A 13,751-nucleotide genomic window follows, 5' to 3' on the forward strand; every position below is an offset into this window, starting at 1 on the left:
TTCTCCAGTCATTTATAAATATTGATATGGCACTGTAGTGAAAGTAACAATACCTGTCAATTGCAATGACAAGTTCAGAAGCATATGGGAAACAATCTGGAAGGCGCAGAGAGGTTTGTCTGCACTTTTACCAGTTCTGCAAAGTATGCAGACCCATTGTCCCTCTTGTCTGCAGTTTTCACAGTGTATTTTATTAGTGCCTCCAAGTGACAGATGGGATGGGGTGAGCCCCTGCTGTTAGGCCTAGCTTCTGTCAACCTAGCAGTTTGAAAACATGCAAATGTGAGTAGATCAATAGGTACTGCTTTGGTGGAAAGGTAATGGCACTCCATGAAGTCATGCCAGTCACATGACCTTGGAGGCATCTACAGACAACACTGGCTCTTTGGCTTAGAAATAGAGATGAGCACCACCCCCCAGAGTTGGACTCAACTAGACTTAGTGTCAAGAGGAAACCTTTACCTTTACCTGCCAAGTGACAGAACACAGTTAGTCTGTTTTCATAAACATGGTACTCACCTGATGTGTTGGACTATAATTCCCACCAATCCATCAACTGTGATGCTAGCTGGGAGAGGTGGGAGTGGTAGTCCAACAAACCAATAGGATGCTCAGTTAAGGAATGCTGTCATGGGCTACTTCTTTTCAAAAGGAAAATACTGCAGATTTTTGAACTATTTATTTATTTACAGTAGTTTTTACACATCCAGCATTCCTCACTATTGGCTAAATCTGCTCAGGGCTGCTAGGGATTGCAGTCCAACTCCATCTGGAGGTGACATGATTCCCAACCCTGATCAACAGTGTATGAGTAACAAATGGAAAGCAGGCATTAGCAAGGGTTGGCTACTAGTTCTCTAGCCAAACCGAACCTAGAATAACAATAGAAGCTACATGTGTTGCCTAGAAAATTCGGACATTTTCGGCAAGATCAAAGCTAAAGCCAGCATAACATGGTGCTCAAGAACGACCATTTTAACACACATCTAGACTAGTGGGGTGTGACACAAATTTCAGTAGTTTGGAGCAGCAAATTTATTTATTTATTTCATATATTTATATCCCGCCCTTCTCCCCACAAGGGGGACTCGGCGTGGCCTCACATGAGCATCAGGGGATGCTAACAGCATAAATACCATAAAAATTACAATTCACAATAAAATAATTTTAAAACATTGTACAACATCATCAGTAATATTTAACAATAAATTAATAGATTAACGTGCCAGTAAAACCAGCTAATAGAAAGGTTACAATGCAGTGTAATCCAGACTGCATTGTTTATCATGAGATGCTGGGCTATGCAAAACTCTTGGATAAGGAACATTTTTCTTTGCCTGAAAGCATGTTAATGGAATTACTTATTCTCAATTGAAAGTTGCAAATATAGTTTGGAATCAGTTCATTCTCCCTTTAAATTTAAACTTTGAAAACGTTAGGAGAATGAAGAGGAGAACCTGAACATTGTACTATTTCTCTGAGACTCAGGACATTGCCATGACATAAGAAGGGAACAACTTAAGCCAACGAGAAACATTGTGATTTCAGTACATTTTCCAGTGACTACCTTGGTTACATGACATACCCTCCAACCCCACATTTTCCACAAGTACAGTGCTGGTTATTCAGGGCTAGTACTGGGTACATTCCTCAATGTGCTGGATTCCCTCTGCCTCCTCTCCGGTCCCTTTGGCTAACCCTGTAGCAGACCCTTTCCCTCCCTCCCTCCTACTAGAACCATTCCTTTCCCCCAACTGGCCCCAGCTACCGCAAGGCACTGTGGGTGGCTCTGTTTCCCAGAGCAGCCCAGTCTTGCGCTATCTGAAATGTATCCCTCATCAACATTGGAGGGTATGGCATGGATGGAATTGCAATAGTTGGTCAAGGTGATGTGCTGTGTTTGTATTGCAGGTGATGGGAGTAGTAGGACCTTCCAGTGTGGCCGATGGATTACCCCTTCTTCATCTCAGCCCTTATCTCTCGCCACCTCTACCCTTCAGCACAGCTGTTGTCCGGCTTGTAGCATTGCAGATTCAGGTGTGACTGCCTTGCCTGTTAAACAGGCTTTGCTTATCATGTGGTCAAGACACCAACTCACTGGTGCTCTTTTGTCTTTTGCGAAAGCTGGGCAAAAACTGTGAAGTATAGAGTACACTTCCCACAAATATGCAAATCTTTTGAAGTTTTGCACTTAGTTGTTCTTCAGTGGGTGTCAATTTAGCATAGCCCTACTGAAATTACAATGGGGCTATGCAGGATTAAACCCTCTGAAGAGCTGAGACATAGGAGGTAGTTGTGGATTACTGAAATTGCAAAGTGGTAGGTGCGTAACCTTCAAACAAACTGAAGGTCATGAGTATGCAGCTTTTAAATTTCATAAAATTCTCTAAATCCATTTATGTTGTTTTGCTTTCACTGAACCTCATATCAGATATTATTCTATGGCACATGATGACAAGCACACAAGATATCAAACTTTGCGGCTCAGTGAGAGGTTGTTTACCAGTTTTACATTTCAGGATTTCTTGGAGCTAACAGAAGGCATGCCTTATTTTTTAAAAACCCTGCCCCCTCATTTGAAGTTATTTGCAGTTTTCCAACTGTATAAAACCATTTTGTTTTTGATGTAGGGCATTTAGGAGTTGCATCAGGGTTAGCTAAACCCTGATTAAGATTACAAACAGCAGATATCAAAAATGTAAACACTCAGACTATTATTATATTCATTGTCAAATATCTTTTATGTTCCCAAATACTATATAGTAGGTTGTGTGACATGATTCATGAGCTATACTGCATGAGTTATACTCCAGAAGGGAGATGGGACAGGATATAAATAAAGATTATTATTATTATTATTATTATTATTATTATTATTATTATTATCTTGGAAAAAAACAACGTGCTTTAGTATTTGGGTGCTCCAAGTATCTTGCTCTTCTCTGTGAATGAGAAGAAAAAAATGTTACTTAATTATAATGCAATTTTTCTACTCAATTTCCTATTGGTGTCAGCATTGTTAAAATATCTTTGCATATAGATTACGGAACCATGTAGACTTTCTCTGGTCTATAGAACAAACATACTAAAGATGTGTTTACTATCTACAAGGAAGATCTGGGACTCTCTTGCAGAGAGACTATGGTGTCAAAGTACAGAAGGAATGGACAATCAGTATACAGATTTAATATATGCATAACTGAACAAAGCTCACAAAAGCTGTGCATTTCCTGAACTTGGTCAGTAGCATACTTGGTTGAGTTGACTTAACTTTGTCAGTAGCATACTTGGTTGAGTTGACTTAACTTTGTCAATAGCATACTTGGTTGAGTTGACTTAACTTTGTCAATAGCATACTTGGTTGAGTTGACTTAATTTTGTCAATAGCATACTTGGTTGAGTTGACTTAACTTTGTCAATAGCATACTTGGTTGAGTTGACTTAACTTTGTCAATAGCATACTTGGTTGAGTTGACTTAACTTTGTCAATAGCATACTTGGTTGAGTTGACTTAATTTTGTCAATAGCATACTTGGTTGAGTTGACTCAACTTTGTCAGTAGCATACTTGGTTGAGTTGACTTAACTTTGTCAATAGCATACTTGGTTGAGTTGACTTAACTTTGTCAATAGCATACTTGGTTGAGTTGACTTAATTTTGTCAATAGCATACTTGGTTGAGTTGACTCAACTTTGTCAGTAGCATACTTGGTTGAGTTGACTCAACTTTGGAAAAATCCAAGTTTGTGCATGTTTGGTTTTCAAAACTTAATCGTTTGAACCAGTTTATGTCACTAGTTTTAAGCTGTCAGAAACAAGCCATAGTTGTCAGAAACAAGCCATAGTTAAATTCCAGACACTGATATTTGGCATTTGGTTGATCTTGTTAAGAACTGAACATTATAGGGTAGACTTCAGATTTAAATTTAGGACAGTTGCAGTGTTTTGTCTTGTCCCGGAATACTTTTCCTTTGTGCTATGTTTTTACAGCTTTTAAAAATTTCCAACTTTGGGTTGCTTAGAAAGCAATCAATGCTCTTTCTCTTGTGAAATTATTTAGAATAAAAATGTGGAATAGATCACTTGATTATACTGAAAGTGGAATTCATAGGTATTCTCCAAGGTGATGAATTTATAAAGATATAGAAACAAGAGGCTCCTGTAGGTTGCTGGTACACAATGTGTTTGTGGATCCCGTTTCTTTATAGCCACATTACCCCTCACTTCATCACGTGCCAATAAAAATGTTTTAATTCTCTTTTTTTATTATTACTGCACAGGCTTTGAAAGAAGATTTCCCCTTAAGCCACGTGATATCCCCATTCACCAATCAGGAGAGGCGGGAAGGAATGCTTTTAAATCTTCTGATTCCATTTGTGCTCACAGTAGGATCAGGAAGCAAAGGTCTGGTTAACAGAGAGATTCTTCTGTTCTCCCCTCCCTGCTGGTTCTACCAAACAGCAAATATCTGTGTTTCCTTCCTTCTCTGTGTTACCTTTGCTATGAGCGTTCTTTCCAGTGGCGTGTTGTCTGTAGGGCTCCTTGGGAATGCACACAAGGGAATGAGTGTTGTGGTGTCCTTCTCTCACTTCAGCTGTGTTTTCTGAATTCACTCTTTGACACAGGAGCTCGGCTCAATCAGATCAGAACAATGAATGACAGAGCATGCTGGACAAAGCCCAAAATATCAACTATATGTAAGACAGAAATGGGAACAACGAAAACCACACTTCTTCCACATGGGCTTATCGTTACCCAATTCCATGCTGCCTGTGTGGATCAAATGCTGCTTTTTACACCATAGTTTTTTCATGAATGCTGATTGTTTACAAAGGAGTCGCTCATGTGTGTGGTTTAATCCTAAGCAAATGATTCTGCACCAGTGTCTTGGCTCGGAGGTGGCAATTGTTTAGTCCTCATCGAACCAAGTTTCAGTGCATGTGCAACTCCAAGCAGAATGTAGCCAGGGGGATTTTTGCTGATCATGCATCATGTCCTGCATGAATCTGTTCTTAAGAGTCAAATTTAAGAACAATATGAGGATGAAGAAAGAGCACGCAAGAGTATGATATTGTTCTGAGGTCAAAATCATGCAGTGCTTGTGCTAAAATAGGAAGCACACTTTTGTGTACAAGAGTAAAAGATAGAGGAATTCACTGGATGTGCCAGATGTTCATATTTTATCTGAGTCTGGTGCTCGAAATGGTGCTGAATCCTTTTCTGTGATCTGGGGGGTTGATCTGTTTTTGTCTTTATTCCCCCCCCCCCCTTTGATCCTATATAGATAGCCCTTGGCTGGAACAGCCGGAAGTCCTCCTGCTACTCCAGACAGTCATTAATATTTTGCTACCACCTCGCATTATCAGCACATCCCGCAGTAAGAACTTCATGTTGGAGAGCTCCCCTGCCCACTGCTCCACTCCGGGAGATGCAGGGAAGGACCTGCGTAAGGAAGGGCTAGCTGAATCCACTAGTCAGGCAGCTTATCTGGGTGAGTGAGAGTTTTCATCTGGCAAACAGGACTTATTCCCAAGTAAGTGTATATAGGAGATTGCAATACTTAACTAATTTGTCGTGCCCTCCTTCTCCACCTGAATCCAGGCCCTTACATTAAGAAAATTCGAATGTATGTAGATCCCTCCTCATTTCTAGATTTACAGGTCAGAAGGATTAGCATGTACATATGTTGCTTAAGTAGAAGACTGTCTGTTTCCTATGCAAGAACTGGAATCTGATGAAAAAAGGCCTGTAAGCACAGTAAGGGTAATCCATGCAAGAGCACATGTGCAGACAGTTCATAGTACTTTAATTCCCTTGATGTCTTTCTGACTTCCAGCTCTGAAGGTGATCCTTGTCTGTTTTGAGCGGCAGCTTGGCAGCCAATGGTACTGGCTGAGTCTGCAGGTCAAAGAGATGGCTTTGAGAAAAGTAGGAGGGCTGGCCTTATGGGATTTCGTGGATTTTATAGTGCGCACTCGAATTCCTATCTTTGTGCTTCTTCGGCCCTTCATCCAGTGCAAGGTAAAGCCACATCTAATGTTGTCTCCATTTCCTTTTGGAATATTTCCTAATGAAACCAGATGTACAATCCCTCTAGTAACAAAGAGTAATGTGATAATGCTTTGTAGCAGCAGCGGTTTCAAAGTCTAAAACATATTCCTTAAATACTAAAATGTCTTGAGGAGGTTTCAGGCAGGGAAGTTTAACTTTCCAGGATTAAAGAAACAGCAAGAGATCTATCAGATGGGCTAATTCTTTAGAACAGAATTTCCCAGTGATGTGTCTGACTCTGCAGGGTTTGGGAATTTGTGGCAATGCTCCAGCATTATTAATGTTTCTGTGGAATAAACATGTATTGAAGGAGTATATTAATGCAGCATGTGGCCATGGATGTCCACAGAACATATTACAAACAACAAATTACTGGTAATTTGTTCTTTTCTAAATGCAACTCTTACTTTATTTCAATACTTGAAATAAAGTAAAAGTTGCATTGAGAAAAGTAATTGTAATTTCACAAGATATGGTATCACTCATTTTCCAGAATAGATGTTATTTTTTAATTTCTTCAAAAGTTATGAGGGCATGGCTTCACTAAAAGATAGAGAAGAAATATCACATGGTTCCATGCCTTGAGTTCTGTTCTGGATGTTAAGGTGATGTTGAGACGTCAGGGATAAGCTGCACCATAGGCGAGCCGCCTAGAACTTTCAGGTGTAAGGTTTTTGAATGGGTTTTTTTTTTTAGTAATTAGGATAAGGATGGGAATTATGCAGCTTCCAGATGTTTTTGGACCAAGTTCCCAGAAGCAATAGCCACCATACCCAGTGGGAAATAGTGGAGCTACATTTCAATAATATCCAGTGGGTTGAATATATCCCACTTCTCTTCTGGAAAGCCAGCATTTTAGCTAAACTTGAGCAATTCTTTAGTTGCTTTAATGGAAAAGGGAAACACTCATTTATGGGGAAAGTGTCTCTCTTAAGAAAGAAATTATGACATGCTCAAGAATCCCATCTGTAAAAGGCTTGTTCTGGAGAATAGCAATGTAATTACAGACACTGAAGCCATTATCACAGACACATGAAGCCATTATCCAGTTGCCACAGCTTTATTTAACCAGGGCCATCTGCTGTGATTTCCAATGTTCCTCCAAGAGCTCAGGTTGAAAACGCCACAACTGTTCTGCCTAAGATAGTTTCCATTGAGAACTGAATCTGAAACATTATGAAAGTTAAACAGCTTTGGCTCCTTCTTTAGATATTGAATTGATACTTTGATGGTGTTTTGTTGTTCTTTGTGGCTCTCCCCTACTACTTTCACTCCCAGTTGTTAGCTCAACCAGCTGAGAACCACGAGGAGCTGACTGCCCGACAGCACATTGCGGACCAACTAGAGCGGCGCTTTATCCCACGCCCTCTTTGCAAGAGTTCTCTCATTGCTGAATTCAATAATGAGCTAAAGATCCTGAAGGAGGCTGTACACAGTGGGTCAGGTGAGGACTTGAAGGGCATTCAAGGTAGTGAAAAAGTGGCACTGCGCCTACAGAATAGGAGACATGTCATGACTCAACATCTAGTGGACGACACAACACTGTTCACCATACATAACTGACAAACTGAAATGATGAAGAACTGATAAAATTACTTCTAGATTTTATGCAAAATGCTGAACTGACACCTTTCATCCTGAATTCCTAATGCAACACAATAGTTTTAGTGGTGGTGGTACTACTTTGGTGGAAAACCAATATAAAGTGACTGACAGTGCCCATAGTGAGGCCTAGGACCACTTGGATACTGAACGGCCTTTTGTAATTTTGTAGTATCGTGAAATCAAAATGTCCCAAAGAAAATCTCTGCAGAGATTATATGTTTAGAAAATATCCTGGAAACAGAAGCCAAGCCAAACACAAAGGCTCTACTACAGCAACAGTGTAAAATGTTCATCATGAAAAAATCTCAGAAAATTTGTTGTTGGTGGTGGGGTTATGGAAACATGTAGACGAGCTCCTAAGCTCCATAACGGCGAAAATCCTTTTTTGTGAAGAGATTTTTCAAGACTGTATGAAACATATCTGTCTAAAAGATGAAATAATATACCTTTCTTGACATATTTAAAAGCCTAGAACTGCCTGTTAGTCTTCAGCCTTCTCCAGGACCATCCCTCCCCATTGGCAGCACCACTTTCTTTCTGTTACAAAGCACCGCACATATCACATAAACAATGGTCACTTTGGTTTCCTTCTTTTCAACCAATACAAAATAGAAATATGAACATTTGGATATGGATTTGGACATATTGACTGCCTTTGGGAAGTTCAAGTTATAGCATATTCTTAATATGCATTATGCATAGTACATGCATTAGCCAACCCTAGTTATGTATTTGCTAAGTCACATTACATTCTTAGATACCTTGTCATGCTAAATCAAGAACAGGATATTTGACACTTATTCTAAATGTTTCTTTTAGTTTGGTGTGACAAGGGCATCCAAACCATGCCCTTTTAGTAAACGAAAACATAACATCTTAGGCACCAAGTTCATAACAAATTTCAACTACTGCTCCTTACTTTGCAAAAGTGTGACAACTCTGTCCTTCAGTGGGTCTCCTGCCCTCAACTTGGTCACAGTCTCATGACATCAAAACTGATTATGCCCCAAAGAAAATATATGCAGAGATTACATGTTCAGAAAATACCCTGGAAGCAAACCAAATAGAAAGGCTCTACAGCAGTGGTTCTCAACCTGGGGTCCCCAGATGTTTTTGGCCTACAACTCCCAGAAATCCCAGCCAGTTTACCAGCTGTTAGGATTTCTGGGAGTTGAAGGCCAAAAACATCTGGGGACCCCAGGTTGAGAACCACTGCTCTACAGCAACAAGATAAAAAGCTCATGGTGAGCAAATTTCAGAAAATTTGTTATGATGTTGGTGGGGAGCTTTCTGGATAAGTTACATTCTAGCGGTTTTGAGAAAAATAGGCAAATTAGTCTTGCAGAAAAAGGAAGGAGATACAAGAAACCTAACAGCACTTTTTCAAATGACTGGTTTATACAGAGCATTTCAAAAGATGGACCTGATTTGAAATTGCTATATCTCTTGCAACCATGAAAGGGTGAGGCATAGAGTTTTGAATTATTATTTCTAGATGGTTCTCCCAGCACACAAACACCCCTGGCCTCAGTCATTTACAAGATGGGGTCCTCACAACATAAGACCCAATAAGATATCCACCATTTGCAATTTTTTAAATTTTATTTCTTGCTCCAAATGGGAAGTAAAACCTGATAACCTGACAACTCCTTAAAATGTTTGGGACTTTTTGTGTAACTGTGACATGTTGCCATTGTGAAATATGCTGCTTTGGAAATGGGTCCATCATTTTGAAACACCTCATATTTTAACATGAGGTTTCATGGCTACCAAAAGTGCTGATAGAGTGATATTAAATCCAAGGTTTCAAAGGATAATTACATAGTGGCAGAGGTGTAATAGAATGTAGTGAAAAGGAGAATAAAAATGTGACTGAGGCCATAAATCTTCAAAAAAAATGAAAGCTCATGTTAAAATATGAACCAGTCTTAAATATATTACTAGATTTTTCTCTCCTTTCTCCATCATCTTCCCTTTTCTGTTCTCTTCTCCTTCATTTACTTTACTTATACTACTAACGGCTCAAAAATATATCCTCCTCCTTGAGTTATTTCTAAAGGTCCTGCTTGAATGATGAACTTTGTTTCTTGATAGCAATGGCTGGTATTCTACGTCAGCTACTTAGTTATGTAAGTTCCATAATTATGTACTTAAGTAGCATCTTCCAGTCTGTCCCTACCCCTGGCATCTTAATTTACTAGGCAGCAGCTGTTGTGAGTGACGGATTTATTTTCCCATTGATTAGAATATAGTAGAAAGATATTCCCACCCCACCCATGATCCATATTACAGAAGTAGTATCTCTATCACAATTTCTCATGGAAGCACAAGAGGGATGTCAGTCTCCAACTTACTGAACAACCAAAGAATAAAACTTCATTGCTCATAGTAGCTACTGCCTGGTAAGTTTGGGGATCTTTTAAAATGTATGATCTATACAATGGAATACATACAGATTAGTTATGAATACATACCTCTAAGTTATACTTTTGTAACTATGATCATGAATTCCAACCATTGTAGATTTCTTTTAATTGAATTATCACCCCACCCCCACCCCACCCTTGAATTTGTTCAGCCTACCAAGGGAAGACTTCGATCAGCACTGTGGGCACATCCACCTCTGCATACCGACTGAGCCTTGCGACTATGTCCCGCTCCAACACTGGCACAGGCACTGTGTGGGAACAGGATAGTGAGCCTTCCCAACAGGCATCCCAGGATACTTTAAGTCGGACAGATGAAGAAGATGAAGAAAGTAAGTTTTCACCCTGTGGGCATAACACTGAGTAGATCTTTTTGTTTAGGCCTGAATCAGTCACCATCATGTAACTTCACATGAAACTGCGTTAGCAGGGTTGTCATCAAAATATAGATTACATGCAGCTCTCCATCTCATGTTCACCATCCCACCCAAGTGGAATGGTAGCCATTTTGGGATGGATGTCCTCTTGGCTTTTTTAATTGTTCATTTTGGTGGCATTTCAGTACATATTTTAAATGGGACAATGTTGCAGTTGTACGACTGTGCATGTGACACCTTGTGAGGCTGTCTAAAAATAAAGCAAATGAAGTAACTTTGAGTTTAGAAGGAAATTGCTGAGCACAGATAAGATTAAGGTTCCAGCTTTTACTTTCTTGAAGCCACTTTGCTTTTGGCATGTAAGTAAGTAAAATCATCTATGTTCAAAGGGCTTGAGTTTTTAAGTTAGCTGAAGGAGTTGGGGAGCTACACAAAAAAGGTGGCAGCACTTGCGAGGCTTAAAGATATACTGTGTATGAGATTTTTCATCCTCTCCTCTGAATTCTGTCTAGATGATTCTGTGAGCATGCCCAGTGTGGTAAGTGAACAAGAAGCATACCTTATGGGTGCCATTGGGAGGAGGCGATTCTCCAGCCATCTCTCCAGCATGTCTGCACCTCAGGCTGAGGTGGGCATGTTACCAAGCCAAAGGTAACAGAATGTGTTGTCTCATATTTCCTGTCATTGTATGTTCTCATAAGAACAGAATTCACAAAGGTATCATATAGTTTATCATTCCTAAGTAATTGGGGGAAGAAAAGTTGTTATAGGGACTAGGCTTGTGTTGGCTGTGGATGAATAGCCTCACTTAAAGTGTGAGTGTGTGGTTAATGTGTCTTTGTGTACAATGCAGTCAGTCCTTGACATTCACTGGGATTAGGGACTCCTGCAAAAGTGGAAAAACCATGATTTTAAAAATGCTGAGAGAACACTTATCTAGGTATCTCTAGGTCCTACAGCAGGACTCTTGTGTTCAATGTCCACTGAAAGGTGACTGCAGAGCAGCACTGGAGAAGCTAGAGATTCTTAGAGAGAACATGTTAATCAAATGTGTGAATAATTAAATCTACAAAAATCAAACCTGCAAATGTGGCGAGCAGAGAATAATAAGAATGGTAGTAACCCTATTTGAAACTTTCTTTAGAAATCTTGTTTTGTCCTGTTTTTGATGTATTTTGTAAGAGGTAATTTGAACAAAGACATTGTTCTTGTCAAGGCCCATCTCCAAGGCATTGTAGATACAAATACTTCCTCCTGAGTCACACCTGTATCTGAAGATATTTGAGAAAATAAAAGTGTGCACACAATTAGCTTGCAGAAGGAGTTTGTGAAAGATGATTCTTCTGAGTGATGTGGTCTCTTAGCTCACATTGCTCACATTCTCCAGACACTGATGCATGACATTTGAAAACATAGGGATGACATTTAAAGCTCAGATATAGGATTAAATTACAGGGTAAGTGCAGTGAAAATACTGTATTTTCTGGCGTATAAGACTACTTTTTAACCCAGGGAAATCTTCTCAAAAGTCGGGGGTCGTCTTATACGCCAGGTGTCATCTTATAGGGTGGGTACTGAAACTTCCAAACTGGACTGGAGTATCTGTGGTCACTGCATATGGTGGGGGGAGCTCAAGAACGGCCACGGCCGCATCCCCGCTGTATGTGGCAACCGTAGGAAAGCAGCAAGGGTGGCACTGTACAAGTATAGTAGAAGAAAATCCACTCACCAGGATTCGTGGAAAGAAGTGACTTAACACGTTCCCAATGACGAGGTGAGGGGGCACCTCACCGAGAAGGGCGGAGCAAGCTCCAGGCATCAGGGATGCCCGGGGTATGGAAAAAAAGAGATAGAGTGGCACTGTGCCCAGAACAGCAGAGTGGCACTGTGGCCAGACGGGCCTCTTTCGCCCGTCTGGCCCAACCTTGTATCCTATTACCATACCTCCTCTGCCTGTCATGTCTCACTCTTGAGAACTACAGTGAACCGGAGCAGGCATTCATGTGCAAGATCTGAGAGGCAGAGAAGGAGGTACGGTAATAGGAAAATTACCATATTGAAATCAGATCTGATGTTTTTCAAATTTTTATTTGGTGCGTGTTGAAAGAGGGGTAGTCTTATACGGCGAGTATATCTCAAACTCTATATTTTAACTGGAAAAGTTGGAGGTCGTCTTATACGCCAGAAAATAGGTACTTCTTTTCTTTCGAATTTGGAAATCTGAAATTAGCCAGATTTGGATTGGCATTGTCCTGTACAGGTGGTGGTGGTGGGGATGATTTCTTCCTATACTTATTTTTTTTATTAAGACAGTTTACCTGCTCCACAAACAGGGATCTAAAAAGAGAGAGTGGGTTCCATTGGTACCAACTGGTGGAAAAGTTGCCCATTTACAGTGTTAGTACATATATGATGTGCAGAGGGGAACAGAATTTTGAATTTACTAGAAGACCAATGTTTACTTTAATGTGTCACTTTTCTTTTTAATGACTTCTCAAAGTTTATTTTCCATTTGAAGATTTATTTTCTAGCCTAAGGATAGGAATCATGTTGTTGGACTGCAACACTCAACAGCCCTAACCAGCATAGCTAAGAAATGACAGGAAATGCAATCCAGAGTCAAATAATTCCAACCTCTACTCTAGCTTAATCCTATTTTGTTAGCGTCATTGATGGATGCACCAAATGCTTAAGCAAACATCTCTTAATATTTCATATATAGTGAAAAATAAAACTTAGTATGAGTCGAAATGAGCCCCCCCCCCCCCCCCGCCCTTCATATGGCCAGACTGAGATCATCACATTAGTATGCAACCTGCTTTAGTTCAGTTTGGGGACCATGAGGTATTGTATATACTTGGGTACAAGTCTAGAAATTTTAGTCCAAAAAATTCAACCTAAAAACAAGGGTCAGTGCACATACTGTACGTTAACTTTTGTAAAAAGAAGAAGAAGAAGAAGAAGAAGAAGAAGAAGAAGAAGAAAGCAACAATTCCCTTCTCTGAGTAGAGTGTCAAAGGATGAGTGCTTAGCCCATCCTGGGAGAAGCTTTTAAAAAGCACATACTCTCTCTAATCTCTCTGCTGCTGCACTGTTTTTGGTCATTTTGAATTCCTGGAGGGTTAAATGGTCTGTTTGTCCCCCTTCCCCAGCCAGATGGCACTGGTGCTTTCCCCTCTCTGCAATGTGACCCTCAACTTATCCAGACATCATACCAAAATCTGTCATTTTGTTTTCCAAACCTGCCCTCAATTTATATATGAAGCTGACTTATACATGACTATATGCAGTAG

The 13,751-nt window shown here is 40.0% G+C and overlaps 1 protein-coding gene across 11 annotated transcripts in view; it reads left to right on the forward strand.

Annotated features, from left to right (window-relative positions):
* Positions 1–13,751, forward strand: part of UNC80 (unc-80 homolog, NALCN channel complex subunit) — a 180,294-nt gene that overhangs the window by 143,916 nt on the left and 22,627 nt on the right. For all 11 annotated transcript variants that reach the window (XM_067470300.1, XM_067470309.1, XM_067470302.1 and 8 more), the window contains 7 exons: positions 1,912–2,037; positions 4,280–4,403; positions 5,284–5,490; positions 5,836–6,020; positions 7,329–7,494; positions 10,234–10,413; positions 10,971–11,109. In XM_067470300.1, the coding sequence (XP_067326401.1) occupies positions 1,912–2,037; positions 4,280–4,403; positions 5,284–5,490; positions 5,836–6,020; positions 7,329–7,494; positions 10,234–10,413; positions 10,971–11,109 (1,127 nt within the window). The remainder of the gene's footprint in view (positions 1–1,911; positions 2,038–4,279; positions 4,404–5,283; positions 5,491–5,835; positions 6,021–7,328; positions 7,495–10,233; positions 10,414–10,970; positions 11,110–13,751) is intronic.

This window comes from Anolis sagrei, chromosome 1, assembly GCF_037176765.1.
Source record: "Anolis sagrei isolate rAnoSag1 chromosome 1, rAnoSag1.mat, whole genome shotgun sequence".
Classification (NCBI taxonomy): Eukaryota; Metazoa; Chordata; class Lepidosauria; order Squamata; family Dactyloidae; genus Anolis; species Anolis sagrei.